This window comes from Geospiza fortis, unplaced genomic scaffold (assembly GCF_000277835.1).
Source record: "Geospiza fortis unplaced genomic scaffold, GeoFor_1.0 scaffold1105, whole genome shotgun sequence".
Lineage (NCBI taxonomy): Eukaryota > Metazoa > Chordata > Aves > Passeriformes > Thraupidae > Geospiza > Geospiza fortis.
Genome location: NW_005054608.1, coordinates 214,314 through 237,601, shown reverse-complemented (window position 1 = coordinate 237,601; position 23,288 = coordinate 214,314). Strand labels below are relative to the sequence as shown.

The 23,288-nt window shown below is 35.1% G+C and overlaps 1 protein-coding gene across 1 annotated transcript in view; it reads right to left on the bottom strand.

Annotated features, from left to right (window-relative positions):
- Window positions 1–23,288, bottom strand: part of LOC102041026 (contactin-associated protein-like 4) — a 205,932-nt gene that overhangs the window by 8,256 nt on the left and 174,388 nt on the right. Inside the window, 6 exon segments of the mRNA XM_031064606.1 lie at window positions 4,529–4,616; window positions 5,643–5,776; window positions 7,186–7,410; window positions 8,943–9,182; window positions 12,592–12,810; window positions 17,698–17,868. Coding sequence (XP_030920466.1) covers window positions 4,529–4,616; window positions 5,643–5,776; window positions 7,186–7,410; window positions 8,943–9,182; window positions 12,592–12,810; window positions 17,698–17,868 — 1,077 coding nt within the window.

The following is a 23,288-nucleotide window of genomic DNA, read 5'->3' as shown; positions in this document are numbered from 1 at the left end:
AGCCGTGGCTGCTTGTTTGCTTTAGCATACACACCAGTAAAGAAATGTTATTCCTATCCTCATCTCTTTGCCTGAGAGCCTCTTAATTTCAAAATTATAATAATTCAGCGGGAGGGGGTTTACATTTTCCATTCCAAGGAGGCTCCTGCCTTCCTTAGCAGACACCTCTCTTTCAAAACCAGGATATTAAGTATCTTATTAGCAATTCATTTGCTGAGAGTACCCAAGTTTACCATAGACAAAATTACTCCACTTACATTGTCTTAAAAAAAAAACAAAACAAAAAAATCCCTCAAAAGCAAAACATAGTAACTCTAACTCTGCTTCAACCATTTATCTTTATGAAGTAGTCAAGCAGAAAGTCAGCAGACATACAGCTCCTATCAGAATATTTTACGACAAGAACTGTGATGTCTTCTAATAGCTTTATGTCTTATATTACATCATCAAAAACTGCGCACCTTGAAGTGAGGCCATCCCAGTGCAATCCCCTCCCTTTCCCGGTTGGCAATGCTGTGCCTGATGCTCCCCAGGACAGGGCTGGCCCTTCTGGCTGCCAGGGCACTGCTGGCTCATGTTCAACATGCCATTGACCAGGACACTCAGGTCCCTCTCTGCAGTGCTGCTTTCCAGCATCTCATTTCCCTTTATGTCCTTACATACAGCTACAGACTCTGGAACCTGTCTTTGTGAAACTTCATACAGTTGGCAACTGCCCAGTCCTCTAATTTGTTGCTGTCTCTCTGCAGGGCCTCTCTGCCTTCAAGGGAGTCAATAGTTCCTTTTAATTTAGTATCATTGTCAAACTTACTGTACCTTCAAGTCCTGCATCCAAGTCATTTATGAAGATGTTAAAGAGCAGAGGGCTGAGGATGGAGCCTGGTAGAGCCCCACCTGTGACAGGTGATGATGTCACCCCATTCACTGTAACCCTTTGCACTTGACCTGTTAGCTAGCTGCTCACCCACCACATGATGTGTTTATCCAACTGTGGGCTAGACATTTTGTCGTGAAGGATCCTGTGAGAGACAGCTTCAAAAGATTTACTGAAAAGGATTAAGTCAACCGGCTTCCCTTGATTAATGAAGAATGTTAATGTTGTCATAACATTATGACAACATAATGTCATAAATAGAAATTTGTCATAAATAGAAATTTGGTTTGATAAGCAAGACTTTCCTCTCATGGACCTGTACTGGCTATGACTAATGACTACATTGTCCTTCAGCTGTTTTCAATGCCTTCTAGAATAATCTTCTCCATAATTATACCAGGCACTGAAGTGAGACTGATGGGCCTGACTCCCTGGGTCAGTCTTATATACCCTTATGTTGAAACCTGGGACAACATCAGTGAGCTTCCCATCAACTGGAACTTGACCAGATTCCATAATTCAAAAACCACAGAGAGAGGCCTAGCAGTGACATCAGCCAGCTTTTTCAGTATTACTGCTTGAATCCCCTCAGGTCCCATAGACTCACAGGGATGCAGCTAGAGCAGGAGATTCTGCACAAGTTTTGTTTGAACAAAAAAACTGTCATGTTCAAATGCAGAAGAGCTTAGAAAAGTGCTTCTCCAACTGAAGATAATTATTAAAAAAAAAAAAAAAGTTTCCTTGTGTGGTTTTCTTGAACAACATTTTCATGTACACGAAATACATGATCTCATATTTTGTTAACTCCTTATGATAGACCTCTTCACTTCAATAAACATTCATTACTTTTTTTCGCTGCCTTTGTGAAGTCTTCTTCAGTCTCTAGATAGTACTTCACAGGAATCAGAACCTAAAGCAATCAGATTTCTAAGAGAAATAGTAACTCCTTTGAAATGGGGAGAAACATGTTTTCTTCAGTACAGATTCTGAGACAAATTGGGCTGACTGCCCCCCAGGTCATTATAACTCTTTGCTTTGAACTGCTGTGTCATTGCAAAGCCATCATATAACTGAAGAAAATCCCACCTCTGAATTTTTGTAACTGTATGGCTCTTTAGAAGAGACAATATTGGTCCTGGTCAAAAGACCAATAGACTATTTATCCAAAAGTGTACATTTCCATAGATTTAATCAAATGCATTTTTAAGCAAACAGATAAAAGTTTTGATATGATATTTTATAACAAAGATAGAAGATTTCATTCTGTACTGGTCACTGTGGTATTAACCTTATGTGACTGTGACTGCAATAAACTACTACACTTCAAATATTATACATTCCTGATTCCGTTTTATGATCATATTGTAAAGTCCGGAAATATTTGTAATATTTTCTTGTAGCATTTTATATTTCAGCTAATATTGCTTTAAAGTTATGCATAAGTGATCATTCTCTTTTTCATTTTCTGTGCATATCTAGACACCAGTTCTCTTTTGGAGTGTGAGATTTATATATAAAATTTACATTTCAAAAGTACATATTTCTGTTTGTTTTAGAGGGACATAGTTTTACAGTAAGAAAAAAAATCAGCTACACTGAGATTCTCCTAAAATAACTAAACAATAATTAAGATTTTTTTTATGATCTATAAACATGGTTTCTGAATTTCTTTAATACATTTTAAGCTATTTAGCATTTGGTAATTGTTCTCATAAAAATAACTATCACTCTATGAATTTTATTATATATTTAAAATTATTATTCTACCTTTTCTAGATAACACTCTCATAATTGAGAATAACAACTACCTGTTTGACAGATAAAGAATTAACTGGATCTTCTTATCCAAACATTTGCATGCAACAGCTCAATGTCTAAATAGGGATTGGTGACAGGTGGTGCTCCTCTGGGCCAGCACTATTTCTGTTCAACATCTTCTCTAAAGGCACCAAGAGCAGGATTGAGTGCATCTGAAGGAACTCTGTGGATGACACTAAACTGAACTGTTCAGTTGACACATCTGAGAATGCCACCTAGAGGGACACTGACAGGTTTGAGGACTGGGACCAAGTGAATCTCATAAAATTCAACAATGGCAAGTGCAGAGTTATGCACCTGCATCTGCGCAACCCCCAGTATCAATACAGACTGGGGTGGGGGGTGAATGGATTGAGAGCAGCCTTGAGGAGATGGGCTTGGGGATGTTGGTGGACAAGAAGCATAACATGAGCCAGAAATGTGCACTTGCAGCCCAAAAGCCATTGGTATTCAGGGACTGTTCAGGGCCAGGTTGGATGCAGCTCTGAGAAACCTGGTCTAGTGGAAGTTGTTCCTTCCTATTATAGGGGGTTGGAATGAAGTGATCTTTAAGGTCCCTTCCAATCCAGGCCATTCTATGATTCCAGGCTGCATCCAAAGCATTGTGGCCAGCAGGTCAAGGGAAATGACTCTGTGCCTCTCGTCTGCTCTGCTGAGACCCCACCTGGAACCATGCATCCAGCTCTGGGGTCCCAGACAGGAAAGACATGGACTTGCTAGAGCAAATCTAGAAGGACTGCGAAGATGATCAAAGTACTGGAGCAGCTCCCCTATAAAGAAAGACTGAGAGAGTTGGGGATGTTCAAGCCTGGAGAAGTCCCCAAGGTGATTTTATAGCAGTCTTACAGTACCTAAAGGAGGCTACAAGAAAGCTGGCGTGACATTTTACATGTGCATGTAGTAATAGGACAGAAAGGAATGACTTTAAACTCAACAGCTGTAGATTTAACCTGGAAATAAGGAAGAAATTCTATGCTGTGTGGGAGAGAGACGCTGGAACAGATTGCCCAGGAAAGCAGTGCATGCTCTCATGGGAAGTGTTCAAGGCCAGTGGATGAGGCTTTGAATGACCTGGTCTGGACGAAGCTGTTCTAGCACACTGCAGGGGGGTTGGAACTAGATGACCTTTTACGTCCTGTTCAACCCAAAATTTTCTGTGATTCTATGAAATCACTTTAGAGAAAAGAGAAATACCCTTTAAATTTGCACCAACACCAAATATTCCTCTATCATTGCCAAAATGAAAGGTATGAAAATAACAAGGTCTTGAGAATTTCAGCCCAGGCTATTGCTATTTTCTTTTAAGAAATGGTGATTGTAGATCAGTAAATTTCATTTTGATGATTACTTAAGAGAAACAGACATATTTTGAAGAATCATCACTAGACAAAGAATCTCCAACAAAGATTTTACTTACATTACCATATTCTTCACTGTTTACATCAAAATCTAATCACAGGAAGTTTTTCAAGTACAATATGTGATTAATAGTATTATATCATCTTTGTATATTACTTCAATTTGCTTTGGTTTTTATCCAGAATAGAAAACAAAGTGGTGTTTCTTAATGCTTGATTGCAAAATGAGAGAGAAATGTACAATTATTTTTAATGGAACCCACTTGATCATCTTTTCAGGAAGCACTTATTTGTGATTATATCTGTATTTCCACAAGACTGAAGTTTCTACCTTGATTGTGACTCTGTGTCTAAGTAAATCCACAACAACAGTCTTTCAGTGACATTTGTGTTGGTTTTTTTCACGCCTCATGATGACGTTTGATCCTTATTTTAGAAAACCCTGTAGTTTTAGAAAGTGCTGTGGTGTTCCACTTACCTAAAATCTTCCCAAGTGTGAGAGACTTGATTGCATTGAATTCTGTGCCTGAAGACAGAATAAACTTCATTCTTTCATTCTGGTTAACCTACAGAATGATAGAGTGAGGAACAAAGTAAAATAATGGAATAGTAGTCAATATTTTTTAAAAAGCAAGTAAGATCAAGGCTAAAAACAAGACGGTCTGAGGGAAGCATTTGTTATTTATAGCATAAAAACTCATCAGGAAATAGATTATTAGCTTCCTTAGATCACTGATTATAACTGATATTCTTAAGCATCCCACTTAATAAGCCTTTATTTATCTTAGCGATTTGCCTGATTCTTTCTTTTTCACCTCTAGGATGAGTAAAAAAGAGCAAACCTTTAATAATATGAAAAAGTCTCTTTTCATTTTAGAAAGGCACTCAGTATTTAATTTCATAAAGATCAAATATTATATTGTAAATATTCTGCCTCTCAGGGTACCTCTAGAGCAACTTCAAGCCAAGTACCATTAGTCAAGTTCTAGCTTCAAAATACTAAATTATAACATATGTATGCAGGTATTTTGAATTTAAAATTATATTAAAAAAAGACTTTTTGCATGTTAATATCAACCATTAGCAAAAGAAATGTTTCTATTTTATCATGAATTTTCCACAAAAATAGTAAAAAATATCTTCCTTAATAGCCACATTCCTTTGATGATGTAAAAGAGACCAAAGAAAAATTTTAAAAGATGTACATTATTATCTGTGTGGTAAAATATTTGTACTGTAGTTTAATGCATAATTTAACTAAAAAATCTGAAAATGCAAGACCCAAAACAAACAACAGCAGTCACACACATTTACCAAATTTTGAAAATTCACCCATCAAACAATTACTTGCATTTTCATATAAAATTAGGAGGTGATATTGGCCTTTTAAAATAAACAAAATTAACATGAAAGAGATTGGCTAACATTAATTTTGAATGTGTATCATAAGAGTGTTAACTTTGCTTTGATTACTTGAGATATTAAGGCACATTTTATTTGGGGGTAATTGCCTTGTTGCAAGTATTTACTGCATTTTGCTTGTCTACTTTTTTATGATAATCCACTTTTTCCCCCACCCCTAATGGAATTACCTCTACAAATAGCGTTTCCTCCTCTCTGTTAATCTTCACATGTTGTGGTTGTCCATCGGCCATGCTTTTGAAACTGATGCTAAAGACATCAGGATCTTGATGGCTATCTAACTTGTACCTAATCTGTAAACTTCCTGCAGGGATAAAGAGAGAAAAGGTCTAGTACACTACATACACTACAAGCAGTATAGATGATATATTTTGTGAAAGATACTATACAATATATGATAAGCAATATATGATCTAACATGCTGCACAGGGGTACTGCAAGGGCAAAACAAATGCTTGATTTGTTTAAGGACTTAGCCATGAGAAATGGATATAAGTGAGAAATTAAAGGCAACAGAATAAGTAATAGAAATGTCAGAAGCAGGATATAGTAGCAAAAATAGTCTTAAGCTGTCTCAATTTTGATTATTGACTTAAATTTTGGGCAGAAATTTTATAATTACTTTCAAAATTCAGCTGAGAAAGAATCAGTCTGGTAGCTCTCATAATTGTGACTTATCAAATATAACTCATAATTCTTGAATAATGTTTTCCCTGTCGAGTCCTGTAAACCTCTGACCATTTGAAAATTAAATTGAATACAGTGTACTAACTCCTAGATCACTTTCCATTCCATATTGTTAACTCCCAGAATACCATCTGTACACAAATAATCACACAAAAAGTCAGAGGAGAACACAGAGGCAATGTAGTTTCCTGGTCAGAAATTCCTTCTCAGCTGCAGATGGACCACAACTTTCTACTCATGCTCTAGAATTTGGGGCCCATGTCAGATCCAGGCCAGTCATGAGCAACACAGGTTCCGTGTCACATGACAGGGAGGATAATACAGCTATTCTATATCCAAGTATGTGTCTAGGAAAGCAGAGAACCTTCCTTAAGCACAGAACCACAGCGACTGCAAAGATAAACCTCAAAATTTAACTCAGCCTGTGGGGTTTTTTTACTTAAAGAAAAAATACCTAGATCTAGATGAAAGAATGCAAAGATCTGACTAATAGTTAATGCTCAGCTTACACAGAAATATCAGTAATGTTACATGTATTTTTACAGGTATGTATATATATATAGATATATATATATGTATTTCCGTAGGTATGTAAGTAGCTTATGAAATAAATTTAATGAAATTACCTCTGATTAATTTGGGAAATGGATAATGCACTTTAAAAAGTATTTTATTTCATGGTTTCTTTTGAGGATGGCAATTAATAGGCCTCATGAATAGAACGCAGCTCAGATAAATTTTAATTTTCATTTTCAAACTTTAAAACCCAAACATTCATAAAGGATTTTCAGAAATAAACATCTTTGACAACATGATTAAAAAACAGTAGAGAAAGTTGAAAGTACAGTAGGAGGAATGATTTTCATGTGGAAAGAATTGCTTGATGCAGCTAAAAAACAAAGATACCATCTAAAGAAACAATAGGACAATATGTAGTTCCTGCTTCAGGCCTGGAAATCAGAGAGAATCCAAGCTAACAGTTATGATGTTCATTAGTGTTTCCAGGCATCCAATCTGAAAACTCACCATTCCTGGTGAGAATGACTGAGAGGTATTCCTTGTAGAAGGAGCTGACATAGAGCAGTAAGCTTGGCATCCGTGTTGTTCGAAAGGCAAATGTAATTGCTTCCCTGGCCAGTGTCATGTCAGCATAGAAAGAAGAAGCATGAGAACTGGAATTTTTAGCTAATGTGTAGTATTCTTGAAAGTTGTATGTCACAGAAGTGCCAGTCCAAAAATAGGCAGAGATCTCTGAAATAAAAAGTAATTAAATATTTTAATATAATGCAAAATAATGCTAGAGAGCTTTTTTTTGTTGTTTGGTTGGTGGTTTTTTCCTTCTGCCATATCACAGAAGAAAATAAAATGTATTCTAGACTATTGTGATAAAGCTAAAAAGCAAATTTAAATGAAACTAGCATTTAGAACTACAGAGAAATTTAAGACACAACCTGGTCAAAGGCAAAAGCTTATTTAGATGTGTGTCTTAAATATCTGTTTCATGAAGAAGTGTATTTTTTTCTAGGTTATTTCCTATTGATCATCCTAGTCCTCAAGCACAATATATTCTGTCTCGTATGTATAGTGCTCCTACAAAGAAGTGGGTGCGGCAATTTGAATCCTAACATTTAGATTAGATATGTGGTAGGAGAGACTTGTCAGGTGGGAGGAAAAAAAAGGAAAATAGAAACCTACTTATGCTCTTCTTATGTTTGAAACACTTATAGAGAGCTTCTGTAATTCTGTGATTTCTGTTTTCTGCTAAAAGCAGAAAAGTCTTAGTCTTTGCGCTTAGAAAATGTCTTAGTGCTTTGGATCACAGCTTTCACACTTTGGAGAAATTTCTTGAAGTTTCTGTAATCTGGTGCAGTATTTGAAAACAGCTGACTAAAAGTTATTATTTAGGTCACCCAACACTCAGCAACAGAAGCTAGTCTGTCTCTGCTGAATATTACAGTGTGACCATTAGTCCCTTGTGATGCAGAGGAGGAAAACATCATTCCTCATACAGTGACACTAGACCTGCAGTGCTAGATATGGAAAGTCCAAAGACTTTGGGTCCCTCACTTTTGTGGTGGCAGTGATGACAGGGCAGGTTTTGAGCTAATTTAGGGTAACATGAAGTTGTGGCATATAAACTGCTTAGTACTTTGCAGAATGCATTTAATACATGGAGGAAGCAAGATTTTTGCAAATCTGAATTATAAGCAAGCACCAAAATTTCTAGATAATTTTGAAATTCATTCATTCATTAATTCATTTTTGAAATTCAGACTTGTCATCATCTATCAGTATGATAACTTCACCAAAGTGCTGCTCTAAAAAGACTTAGAAAATGGCCTCAGTCCTGTTTGCAAAGATCTTACTTTCTTACAGCAAAAAGTAGATTTAAGTTCTTCTGTTCCTTGGTTTATTTTCCAAAGTCAGACTTAGTTCTGAGATTACTATTTGAAAGACAGAAATCCAAATACTTTACCACAAATACATAGTTCCTAGATTTACTGTAGTATCAAATAATCAAAATAGTTGCATGAAGATCCTGATCCTCTCAGCATCTTCATGCTGTAAGGGGGTAATATAGTTCCTGCTTAAATGGTATATATTGAAGTTATCTCCGAAAGAAAATGTTTAGCAAAACTTACAGATATTGAGTAAATTTACCTACATTATGTAAAGTGCATATTTTGCAAGATTTCAGCATATCTTTAAGGGGATTTGAAGATCTTGATCTGGACTGTATGGTCTTGTTTTCAATAACTGATAAAGCCAAAAGACATGCTTGCCTTTCTTACAGAATGGACCAGTATAGGCTGAGAAAGTGCAGTCACAGGAGAATCCACTGTATTTCTCTCTACATTTTCCACCATTGTGGCACAGGTTACCATAACTGCTACAATGTCCAGGGCAGCCTGGTTCAACTCCTGGTGTTATCTTTGCTCTCTCTTCCAGATCAAGGGCCATTCCATTCAACCGTAATGAACGAATACATCCCAAAAATCCTTTCTGCCTGGATGCTGTTCCACCTGAAAATAAATTTACAAGAGCTTTTGAAACATTTAAATAATTGATATGTAAACAAACTTTATAGTTTACAGCCTGTGAACAGTATATTGTGACTTCCAACACACAAGCTTATTCATATGAAAATATTGATAAGTAGCTTTAAAAGTACATCTCACCTGCAGTAACTTTGGAGATGATATTATGCTGGGTGGGAGTGTTGATCTGCTGAAGGGTGGGAAGGATCTGCTAGGGGATCTGGTCTGGCTGGACTGAGGGGCTGAGGTCAGTTGTGTGATGTTCAGCATATCAGAATTTTGGCAATTCTACATTTTGGTCAAAACAACTTGATGCAAGTCTGTAGGCTTGGAGAAGAGTGATGGAAAGCCTGCCTGCTGGATCTGGGCTTGCTGGTCAGCAGCTCAACGTGAGCCAGCTGTGTCCAGGTGGCCAGGGATGAAGGCATCCTGGCCTGTATCAGCAATAGTGTGGCAGCAGGAACAGGGCAGTGACTGTCCCCCTGTACTTGGCACTGGAGAGGTCACACCTGGAGTGCTGTGTCCAGTCCTGGGCCCCTCACTACAATAAAAACACTGATGTGCTGGAGCTTGTCGTGGGACAGGGAATGGAGTGGGTGAAAGAGTTCAGAGAGTAATTAATGAGAGAGGCAGCTGAGGGAACTGGGGTTGTTTGGCCTCATGGGTGACCTTATCACTCTCTAAAACTGCCTGAAAGGAGGGTGTAGCCAGATGGGGTAGGCCTCTTCTCCCAGGAAAATAGTGACAGAACGAGAAGGCATAATCTCAAACTGTGCCGGGGCATGTTCATATTGGACATCAGGGAGAATTTCTGCATGGAAAGGGTGATTAAGCATTGGAACAGGCTGCTCGGGGATGTTGTGAAGTCTCACCTCCTCGAAAAGTTCAAGAAATAACAGAATGTGGAATTTAGTGCAGTGGTTTAGTTGATGAGGTTGTATTCATTCAAAGGTTGAACTTGGTGAACTTGGAGGTTTTTTCCAACCTTAATGATTGTATGATACCCCTCAGCTGGTGTCTGTTCTGATATACTTTGTCTCAGAAGGAAGCTGTGTCTATTCTTCAATAATAGGAAGGTTAACTCCCCTCTATGCAGCGAAATAACAGCCAAATTATATCTGACTACCAAGCAGAGCAATCCTAAGAGTAATAAGAGCTGTTTATTAATTTTTTTTTACTGTTCCTTATTTTTAGCTCATTTCATGATAGCTAACATTTTATTCATCTGTGTTGCTTAACAAGGTGTGTAACCTACATTCTCTCTTGTCCTTTGTTGCACAGCCTACTGATGTTTCTTGTCCTTTGTCCTCTTTTAAAAAGTAAAAGCAGAAAATATTCTACAACGTGTGAGACTGTAAACTATAATTCTCATACATTTCCAGTTCTCGTTTGGATAAATGCTTCCATGTGATCATCCCTTTTAAGTTTTTCAGTTTCAAAGTTTGTATAATTATTGGTGTTACGTGGAATATCTTGATGTAGCTGTCATTATTTTCAGTTATAATAGAGCAAAACGACCTAGTGGTGGCAATTTCATGTCATCTCTGTGATTAAAATGGCAAGAAATTTGAACTAGATTAAGGTGCCTTTCAATCTTAATCAATCCACAAGTCTATGATTCTATGGTTCAGAGGGCTGCTTAAGGCTTTAGTTCTGGTTTTGAAAAACCAGAGTGTATACAACTTCCTTACTTCTTCACAAGAAGTAAAGACTGTTTTAGCCTGAAGAAATCAGTCTTCACACTACTAAATGAGTAATGGGTGACTCAGGAAGGTACTAGATTTCCAAGATGACATTTAAGTAAAGAGTACCTCTGCTAATGCCATTCCAAAGACGCTCTAGATTTCATTTTTTTTCCAGATCCTTTAATTAATCCCAGATCTTTGTGAATTTTCAGAATGAAAAAAAAGACCACAACACCAGATGCAAAACAAAGTCGCAACTCAAGTACAATTATTCACCTGAACATTATCTGAAGAAAACAAGCCAGACAACTTAACCTGTAGATAAGTCAAAACTGTTTTTATGTTGTCTTGTCCATCTCCATAAAAGAGACAGACAAGAGTATATAATTTTACTTGGATTTGCCAGATTATTTGACAAAAAAAAAATCCCTCTTTTCAATAGCCATAAAGTCACCCGGAAGTGAAACTGTTAATACAGGAGAGTATTATATTTTTAGGAGGAGGATTAGAAGAACTAGAGACCAACTAAGTGTCTAAATAATTTTAAAAGTCTTTAGATCTGACAGTTCCAAAACACCTATAGAATTAAACCATTTCACTGATCTAATTTCGGGTATTCACATAATAGCAGTTATGTGGCAAGTCAAGTCAGAGAACAGCAATACAAGTTTATCTAGTAGAGTAAATAGAAATCTGATCTTTCCATTAGTAGATCTAGTGCATTACTGTGAATATAAACCAATCTCAAAACTTCTAACTCCACTGGAACTAATACATTGGATATATTTTTTTTGTTATGAAATCCTCTATGCTTTTAATCAAAATGTAAAATTCTTTAATGTTTGGTCTAGTCTCCATCTTCTTCTCTCGATACCTTTTGAGGCACAGGTACATTTTTTTATCAGAATGGAGAAGACTTCTTTCTTTATTTAATTATTTTCATAAGCATTCACATTTTTTGTAGCTACTGTTTAAGAACACTATTGCCCTTAAATGTATTCCTCCCCAACCCGCAGCAAATAAAACTTACATTAATTTAGTATGAGTTTCTCAGAGCAGGCATAAAAAAAGACCTTTTTAAAAGTAGGGTCAGCTTTAAATGCTCTTATATATACAACATATATTTACACCAGAGACTTATGAATTCATAATAAGTCAATATTGCATTAAGAACACTACTATGGATATAACACATAGCTCTATATAGCTTTCTATAATAGCTAAATAAATACTAATTAATTCTATTTTACTCCATTTCTACTTTTTCAGCATTTTCCAAATGACTTAATGTGTTTCAACTTTCTCATGCTTAATGTGCTTTTTCGTATTTCAACCTGAGAAGCTGTGGATAAAGAGACACAACAAAATTCCCTTGAAATTACAGAAATGGCACAACTTCCTTTAGTAGATTACATCCTCTCAAAATAGGGTGCAAATCTACATCCTCAGATCCTTGGTCCTTCAAACAAACCTCAAAAGAAATAAACTTGATTTGAAATCCTGTCCTGGAGAAACTATTGGCCAAGGCAGTTTGACATCTATAGTCTCAAAATAGTGAATATCTGCACAGATTTTTCACAAAGTCTCTCATGTCATCATACAAAATGTTTTCCGAAGATCTGGTTGGCAATACTTTTTCTTCCCCTCCTCACCGCAGCATTTTCTTATTTTTATGATGATAATTAGGAAATATTTTGTGGAGCGCCTACCGACAAAAAGCTGGCTGTTGAGTTGCAAGCGAATATGTCCATCAGGTGGAGCACTGTGAGATCTCTGAGGAAGTTGATCTATTTGCAAGGAAGCCTCTTTGACATTTCGTTCAGCCTTCACATAATGCCACTGGTTGTCATTTAAGGAATTGCGTGATTGCACTATGACTTCGCTAGGTCCATTTCCCACGTCAAATGAAAAAGCCACTTCATAAGGAGCTAGAAAGAGGATAGTAGTAGCAGACATTTAAATTATTTCATAATTAATTGAGTCACAAAATAATTAATAGCAGAACAAGCTACTTTAAGGTTTAGCCTACTATTTCATGGAATAAGATTGACTGTTTTAGAGGAAGACTTTACTGCAGGGGCCTGCAGCTCATTCTTCACACTCACTGGCAGCAAGAGCAATGATTTATGCACTGCATAGAAACCAATCAGTTTGTGGACCCCTGGAGAGCATAGTAGTCAAGAAACAGTGAAATGTGCTAGCTTTGCAATTTTTCAGTTAGGATGAAATGCATCTCTTGATTACATGTTAATTGATTGCTGTTGTTAACTATATTTAAATTATCACAACTGTAATCCAACCAGCATCTTCTACTGTCTATTCGCTTTTGTTATTTATTCATATAGCCTCTACGAACATCAGAGAGAAGATTTTGATGTAGTTTATAAAATTATGACTTAAATTGAGTTTTTCTCTGAGCAACTTTCATATTACACAACTTCACAGTTTGCCTAGAAAATCACTGAATCTTTGCAGGTCAAAATAAATAGATGAGGCATATGTCAGAATACCGAAGATCTGAAAACTGTGAATATTCTCTCTGAAAGTCTTTCTTCATATATTCAAAGACAATCATGTATGGAAAAAAGTATTCTCTAGACAATGGATAGCGATAATTTTGTATTATTAAGGATTTCATTGAAGGATTATAGAGAAGATTCCACAAATCCAAAAAAAAAGTTTCCTATTGGCATCATTGAATTCTGACACAAAAGCAAAAAATTAGGAATCAAGAGACTTAGATGAGCTTCAAACAACATTTTAAAGATGAATTACCTGAAGTGGAAAAAGCATTCCATGCAGTATTTTTTACTTTCTTTTCACTTTTAAAAAAGGTATTAGACATTTTAAAACATTTAAATACACTTTGGCCAACCTTTAGACTGAGCAATGTCACTCATTTGCAATCCTTAAGCCCTAAATCTTATTGCTATAAAGTGTTTTTTTATAATAGTTGAACCTAAGACAGAAAAGTAAAATGGGAAATACATAAACCATTTCACTCACTAAATAAAATAAAGCATATTGTGCAGTCAATTTATAAATGGAATGCCTTTTGTAATAAATGACCTCCTCTGCTTAAAAATCAAGTTTTACATAATAATAAGAAATAACCGATATCTAAACACAGTTCCTCAGTAAAATAAATTAGTTTTAGGATAAATTTCTTTTCTTTAGAAAAAGCTGAGAACTCACTCTCTCCTTATATGGGGATTAAAAAAAAAAAAAAACAAACCAAAAAACAACCACACAGTAGGAGAATAAAAGCAACAGAAAATCCATATGATTGGCTAAAAGAATTTCTACTGCATGTCACCTTCTGCAGAGAGGTCTTTGTTATCTTCTGGATACTGTTGGAGTTAAGCCTGAAAACACAAGTTCTGCTTTGAACTCACTGAATGGGCCTATTGAATAGCATATCAGAATGACAGATCTGATAAATAAAGTCACGGTTTAAATTTTAAAGGCAAGAAAACGCATAATAAAGACTTTGAGTTAATGAATTATGTTAGTACCACTAAAAAATTCATATAATTTTGAAAAAAGGGAAGCAATCCCTGAAGTTCCACATAAGAAGGCTGAAATAATAAGAATGGGTTCATGGTCATCCACTGCAGTGTCTGAAGACTAACTAGAATATGTCAGAAAAAGTGAAAGATATAATCACTTAACATTCTATAATATTATAAGAACAACACTGAAAATTTGAAAGAAAATTTGGTTTTATAAGAACCACCAAGAGAATATGCCACAGGACATGGAAGGATGATACTGGATTCTAAAATATATTATCTTGCAACAAAGGACATAGGCACAGACCACTTTGGTCATTCCTTAGGTAGCAGAAGAGAATGCATCCTGGAGTTCTCTTCTGTCACAAAAATATTTTTTGGGTCCTACCTACATTGGTGTCAGTTAAAAACTATCCAAGCATTGCAAGAACTCTTGTAACCCTCATGCATTCAAACACAGGCAGAGCACAACCACAGACTGGCAAAGGGGAGTGGAAGTTGATGGTAGTCATGGAGAGTGGTCAGTGGCTAGCTGTGGCTAGAACAACTAACAGGAAGCACAGGTACAGAGAACTATCCAGAGTATTGAGTGTAAGCATCATGTGCAGAAGCAGAAAGTGATTACCAACTAATATGCTACCGAATGCAAAATCCTAGCCTTTCCCATAAAGGAAGCAGTTGAACAGCACTCATCCTGGACAGTAAGTTGCAAATTTGGGCAAAGGCCACCAGTAGTTGCATATTGCACTGCTCTGAACTACTTCCAAAGCAATTGCAGAAGCCCAGCAGAAACACCATTGTGTTTCCAACCCTACTTTAAATTTCTATTTAACTCTTTAGAAATAAACCTTCAGTGAGCATTCAATATAAAACACCCAGACCTTTGGCTAGAGAACGTAACATTTGGTCCTATAAGTGTTTAGCAGAGTGTACTCTTCAGTGTTGAATCAGCTTTGTAGCTTTCAACCAATATTTCTGCAGTAAACCAGGAAGAAGTTCAACATGCAGTTATAACTTATTGCAAAACAAAAATAAGGGATCAAATATGTTCTTTGAGACAAGTATCTACTTTTACTTACTCTCTCTTTTAAAATACAGTTACGACGCACACACTATTTTTGCAATAGTGTTCTAGAATGTGTACACAGATGCACTACAGTGTCTATAACTTCATAAAACCAGCAGAGTAGCTCTAAGTCTCACATTTCATATTACATTTCTGGATCTGACATTTTTGTTTGAAGCTAGACTTCAATGTCTAAAGAACACTACCCCATAAATAAAATAATTAATGTTTGAAAACAATCAATATATTACAAAAATTTAGTTTTCCTAAGTACTGAATGTCAAATGTTAATAACATGAAAAAGTTTTAAACATTTTCTCACATCATCATCTTAAAGAGTGACATCTGACATTTACCTTATTGTTATTTATTATTACACAAATAAAAGATATTAATTTATTTGAAACTATTAGTAGTACATAAGTGTAGGTTGGTAATTTACATTCACATTTTTTATAAAGATGTGGAGTTATATGATGATGAAATATAAGTCATCTTATACCATATGAAACACTCAAGTTAATTTTTTTTTGAGAAAAATACTCTTGATGGAAATATATATTGCTCACTCCTGACTGATATTTCCCACAATAAAAGCAGGCAATTCTGGGTCCACTACAAACAATCCTCCATTTAATTTAGATATGGCATACAAAAAATAGTGGGTCTGTCTACTCAACAAATTAGGATGTTTATGGAGATTAAGAAATATCTCTATATTCTATACAATAATGAAAAAACTTTGCTTTTTCAGATGCTGAAATTATAGATCAATTCAGCTTTTGCTTTCTCTCACACCTCCCTATACATATAAAGTCATTTAAAACCCATAAGTATGGAGTGGTTTTTACACTTATGAATGAGTGGGACAAGTGACATGAGCCTGTCTTCATATTATTATTCTGAAGAAAAACTTACAGTCTTCTAACAAATATCTGAATAAATTCAATTCTCAAAACCATTCCTTTACTGCTTCCATGATTTAACTGTTTATTTTGAAAATGGAAAATAATTTATCAGACAAGACTATCATCACTGCTTCAGAGAGCCTCCACTGAAGTGCTGATCCAGTACATTTTCTATATTGCATGATACTGAGTTTACCTGTAACACAGAGGTTTAACAGAAGGCAGTTCATACTGCCAAAAACCTGGCAAAACCAGTGTTTAAAACAGGGTAGTTTTCAAATACAGCACTATAGTATGAGATGATGAAACACAATTTCATTAAACACAAACCAATATTCTATAATTAAACTAACTATAGAAGGTGTTTCCCTGTTTGTTTCATTAACATAAGATGTTAACATGGACCGAAAAACCCCAAGAAAGCAGAATATTTTATTTTTTAATAAAAAATAGTTAATGTTTCTATAGAAATATTTTGCAAAATAACATATATATTCATTTGTACTCTTCTCTAGAAAATACTGGAGGCTGATAACAAAATTGATTTGAAAAAGATTGAGGAACTGTCTTATCCAAAGGTAAAAATTGTTCTAATAGAACAATTCTAGAGAACTCTCAGACTCACCAGGCAAGAAGAAGACTTTTCAATTAACGTGACATTTCAAATTAATTCAAAAGTCTAATGAAAAAATACTTTATCCTTTCAAATACTCTCCTTTTCAGTAATGAACAATATAAGAATAATACATAGGGTCAACTAAGATAAAGGTTTCATTTTACATTGGTCACCTTATGTCAGATTTAGTGGGATATTTAATTCTCTGTTATGCAACAAAAATGTATTGCTGCTTTTAAGTCTAAGAATTTGTGTCTGCACAAACAAAATGAAAAAAAAAATGAAGAAAAAGAGCAGAAAGAAAAAAGATGAGAATGTGTGACTTAAGATACTGTGGCACAAGAGGTCTGAGTCACACACGGTGATTGAGTGAGTTTTCCAACAGCCACATATAGTGCCTGGTCTTAAAACTGGGAGGAAGAGAATTTGGTGGTAGAGATGCACTGAACACAAGAAGTAGAAACAGTCTTAGCAGGCAGGGGCTGATTGCTGTGCTCTTAGATTAAGAAATCCCCGGGGCAGAAAATTTCTTCAAAGGGATACTTGTTTAGTCTCAGTGCTGTAATTTTTTCCAATAATGATAAAGATTTGGTAGTAGCAGTAGAAGTAATAAAGGTAGAGAACAGTTTTTAAATACTCCTCCTTTAAATTAAACAAAATCCAATTTTTATAATAACAACAACAACAACAAAACCATCAGTCATGTTACTTACACTGCAACTCTATCCTTATGAAGTCTTGAATTCCCAGGTTCTCTAAAAACACTCCTGAGGATGCAGTAGTTTTAAAGAAAAATGAGACATCTGCACTGAATTCTCCATGGAAGGTGGGGAAATGTAGGTAGGACGTCTCTGTGTTGAAGGAAGCTGAATTCCAAAATGTTCCTGGTTAAGAGAATGAAAGGATGATAGATACAGTGTTACCTAACATTTCTAGTGTAAGTTTTATAACTGATAAACAAAAGAAAATTCCCAGGTCTAAGAATGGGTTGCAGTGTTCAGAGAGTCTCACATCCACACAAGCTTCCTTATTAGCTCATAACACAAAAAGGTATGCATTATTGGGAATGTAGAATAACATTTCACCAAGAATAAGGTGTTTAGCTCAGGCAATAAAAAACCAATTATTAGGAAACAAAATTAATTTCATCTCAGCAGGGCAGTCCGGTTATGGCCTGATGTATCTTTTCATGAAGTAAGCAAACATAGCAGCTATGAATGAAGTACTATATCTACATTAAAGTAGTATGGCTGAGGGAACTGTTTAGCCTGAAGAAAAGGAGGCTTGTGGTGACCTTGTTCTCTGGAACTGCCTGAAAGGATGGTGTAGTGAGGTAGGGCCCATTGTCTTCTCCCAGGTTACAAGTGACAGGATGAGAGGAAATGGCCTGAAGTTTAGATTAAATATGACAAATATTCTTTTCACTGAAAGGGTTGTAAAACATTGTAACAGACTTCCCAGAGTGTAGTCACAATGCATGAAAGTGTTTGAAAAACTTGTGGATATGGCACTTGAGGTCATGGTTCAGCGGTGAACATGGGGGTGGTGCAAGTCTGACAGCTAAGACCTTTTATTTTAAAGGTCTTTTCTAACCTTAACAACTCTATGATTAGTTAGTACAGGCAATAACTATGAGACTTATTAAACATATATTTTACATAACAAGGAAAAGAGACTTGTTATTGTTGTAGTCCAGTGAAATTTACCAGATATCTCAAAGAATGCAGAAAAAATATCGTTGCAATTACTGTAGAAGAAATCAAGGAATTAAATTGAAAAATTAATTAAATTAGCATAGATATGTTCCTGGTTTTATTTATTTTTTAGTAAGGATCCGATCATGATTTGCGAGGTTTTGTTATTGATTTTTAAAAAGCTGATGTAAAATCTCTAATATCACCTTCTAAGGACAAAATCTTCATTAATGGTGTTCAACTAGAAGTACCTAGTTAATACTGTTGAATCCTTACAGATATATCAGTATTTCTTTATTAAGCTATATTGCTTTCTAAACAAAATGAGACATTTAATACTTTCTTATCTAATTGATCAGGCCTACTGAACATTCTCCTGATAATGTTGTGATCTCACTCTTATAGTTATGTAGAACTCTAATTCTTGCTCCAGCCATGTTCTGCTTTTAGGATGGGAAGAGGGAATAAAAAAAAAGAGATTTGAAAATTTCTTTCTTCCCTGTAAAATCAAACCTTATTATGCAGTGTATATGGAGGCCTAGTCCACAGCCAGTGAAGTAAAATTGAAGTCCATTCGCTCATTCCAGCAGAGTTTTTACCATTTTTGGAAGAGTTTGGAACCCAAACCTAGAAAACCCTAGAAAAGCAGCATGGCAGGATTTTCACACATATTCTGGCAATTGCTCATTATGACTTTTGACACCTGGGAGTGCCAGCTATCACAAGTTAAAGCAGCCATCGGGACAACATTGACATGGTAAGGCAGCTGTGAACAGATGGCTCGGGCTGGGAGGGGAACATGTAGATTTGCACCTCGCTCTCCTGTGATGCCTTATGGGCTTCTTGAAGTTGCCAACCTGTGAAAAGTGCCACTAGACAAAAGCAGCAGCCTTACATATTGACATCAATTTTAAGCCCATGTTCCTCAACTGTGTCAGGTCATGGCTCCCACAGGGCAAACTTCACAACTGTTGTGACTAACAGCTGTGTATCACAGCTATTTAAAAATAATGGGCTGGTTGTTACCAGTAATTCAAACACAATAGGAAGTTTAATACTGTAATTTATACAAAATTTGTACAACATTGCCAGCAATTAGAAAAGATGCAATAGGGGCAGTAACAGTCCAGTAAAGTAATGATACAATTACCTTCAATAAAGCATTTGAATGATATTTGTAAATCAAAATGGAGTCCTTGGGGGAGGGCAGGGATAGGAAGTTTTATTTTTTCTCTCTTAATTTAGAGCCTTTTCTTGTCTAACCATTCTTTTTCTCAGCTCTGAGAACTATGTAATTTATGCATGTAAAGATGCTCTATCAATCAAGCAGCTTAAATACAGGCTTAGGAAAAGTATACTACAAAGTATCTTATATTGTTGTAAATCAGGGTGGCAAAAGAATTTCTTAACTTTACAGCATCTGGCTCACAGTCTCCCATTTAGTTTTCCAGAACTGCCAAACACCATTTTGTTAGAAAATCAATACTATTTAGCATTTTATCTAAGCTGTAAGACTGCAGTCTTCCTAGGAGTAAAAAGAAGGAAGATCCTAATATAAATTATACATGAAGTTATTTTTATTGAAAAATATACATATGTTTTTCGCATATATCAACTAGCCTTACCAACTTGAAACTGTAAAACAAAAAAAAAGGGACAATAATAACAAGACAGATAAATTAGCCTTCTCAAAACAATTGTGCAATTGCAATTCGTAGAGCCTTTCAAGTTCCTACTCAAAACTGAAATCTGTTCATCATTTGTGTCAATTCCTTGTCATATCTCTAATGGCTGCATCTTCATTCTGTCAGAAGGGACACTGAGTGTTGAGGCAAAGAAAATAAAGATCTTATGTTGCCAAACAGTATATTTCGTACTTTGGTTTGTTTTTTTTTTTTTTAACTGTAAGTTCCACAGATAATAGACCAGAAGAGAAAACTGTGATCATCTAGTTCAATGTCTGATATAACACAGACTATATAAATTCCCTGAATCAGTCTTGTCTGAAAAAGAGAATTTAGTCTAGGAAAAATATTCAATTGATTGCATTAAAAATGTCAATTTATGGAAAATTCGCAAATGCTTTTACTGTCAGTTGTGCATGTGTATGTATTCACACACAGTGTAGCTTCAAATCCCAAACATTAAATAATTTCCTGATTTTATTTGCTGCTTTCAAGGACATTATTTGAAATCTCTTCCTCTATGAAACTCTTTTAAATTTTAACACATCACCTCCAATTATGCCCAAATTCAGCAAAGGGATTTAAATGCTTTCACTAAAAAATGAACCTCAACTTCTTTAATGCTATCCTTTAACCTTACATTCTCTTCATATATGTAAAACTGTAATCACAGACTTGTATTAAACCTCGTGATTATGCAGGTAGCTGCAAAGAGGACCAAAACAATGTTGATTAGACTGAGGTTAGGACAAATATGAATTAATAATAATTGATATAAAGCTAAATAAGGGGGAAGAGTTGAACACACAGTTTACAAATACTTCTGCTATTGAAAGTAAAAGACATGTCCTGATTTCTCAGGGTACTGAAGAGAGATGAAACAGATATTTTTTGCTAAATTAAAAATTTACTGCGCTGCTTTAATGAAGGTATTGCAAGTGGTTGATACAGTTAGTCTCTGTTACATCCAAAGCTCACAATATTTCTTTTTTAATTTAAATGTCAAACAGAGAACTCACATTGAATGGATTATCTGCTTGCATTTACATGCTTACACTGTCACTTTGCAGTTGAATTTACTTTTTTTTTATTCAGCCAAGTAAACAAGACTCCATCAAATACCTTATTAAAGTCTATTGGCGTTTTCACCAGTATTACCCTTATTTTTATTAATGTAAATTCATGCTGAATCATATATAATCTTTACATTGTATTATATTATCTATAAATATGCATTTATATTATTTTTTATTAAGATCTAAATCAACAATTTTATTTTTGGCCCAAGAATTAGTCTTATGCTGACAGATTATAATCACACATTTAAAATACATAATTTTGGCACATTAGCTATATTTCGGTATTTTGGATGTATTTTTATGTCCTAACACTTATTGGATATTCATAGTAATAAATGAGAATATGTCTACTCAGCTCTTGTAATGAAAAGAACAGGAACAAAACCCACCCAACATAGAAGGATGGGGTTTTTTAATCTACTCCCACTAACTGACTCTACTGGAATTTATTCAACATCTAGCTTTTACTTCAATAATGACAAAAAAAATGAAGATAACTTTCTTTTTTCATGAAGACCATAGAATTTCTATTTGTTAATGTACCAAAAACTTTGTTCATTCTCATATACTTCAAAATCTTTCCTGTTACCCTGCTCAGTTGATATATGTTAGTGTTAATCTTAACTTTCAATATAGTTAGATATATTTTTCAATCTGATACCACCAGTCCTGCCATACAATTTATTAAACATATTGTAGCGCAGAAAAGGGATTATAGAAATGAATCAGTAATAAATCAGTACTTAATTTTGAAGGTGACAGAAAAGCATGAGTGCTACTCCTATGTGTGGTGCTGAGTGTCACCAAATACTATTGATTAATGTTTTTTAAATGGCCATATTCTTCTAGAATAATACTTTCATTGTACCTTGGCATCTTATAGTACGGTAACTTTGTAAAAATGATGAAAAAATCAATAACATCTGAATGCAATTTTTAAAAACTTTTATAAAATAAACTATATTATATTTATATTTTGGATTTTTGGGGTTTTTTTCTTACAGAAGGCTACCCTTTCCTGCCTTGCTCTGACCAATATGGTTTGATTTTCTTATAAGTAACATACTTAGTTGAAGAGATCAATTCTTAAAGCCTAAAATAAAGAAGCCAAGTACAGAAATGGAATGTTAAATAAAAGAATGAAAAAAAATGCAACAATAAAGAGCCACCTTCTGCTGGACTGCATTTGATACATGACTTTTCAGAAGCACCCAAATAAGTAAATCTAACTTGGAAACTTAGTCAGTGGAGTGCATGGTTTATGGCAATTGAATTCAACCAATTATTCATGGTTCTACTTTATTTTGCTGTAGGCATTAACATTTTCTTTTCCTCCCAAGTAACTGTCCCACAAGGAACAGATTATTGATGGAATAAGAATTTATGATCTTTTACATTCAAGTAATTTAATGAAGTACTGAAGGTATTATAAATACCAGGAAACCTTCTCCTCCATGTTTCTACATGGTATGCTAGTCAGTTATTCTGAAAAACTAATGTCTGTGAGATAGAACAGAAACCTTTTTAATAAAAGATATCCCTTGTGAAACACAATTGTATAATTTAATTCTGGAGAATGACAGAAGTAAAAATAGCAATGATCTCTTTGAAGAGTATTTAAATGACATTGTGAGTCCAGGAATATCTATCCTCCCTTGTTTGACAGCACTTCTGAAAAATGGGTATTTGCCACTACACCTTTTTCTACACTCTTCATCTATCCAAAGGTAACCATCATTAAATGTACATTTGATTAGACCCTCATGGGTGTAAGCAACCTCAGGTTAGGAAAAAAGTCTTAACAGCAGTCTTCTTTCCTTGTGCAGCTTCAAAATGATGCTAGAAG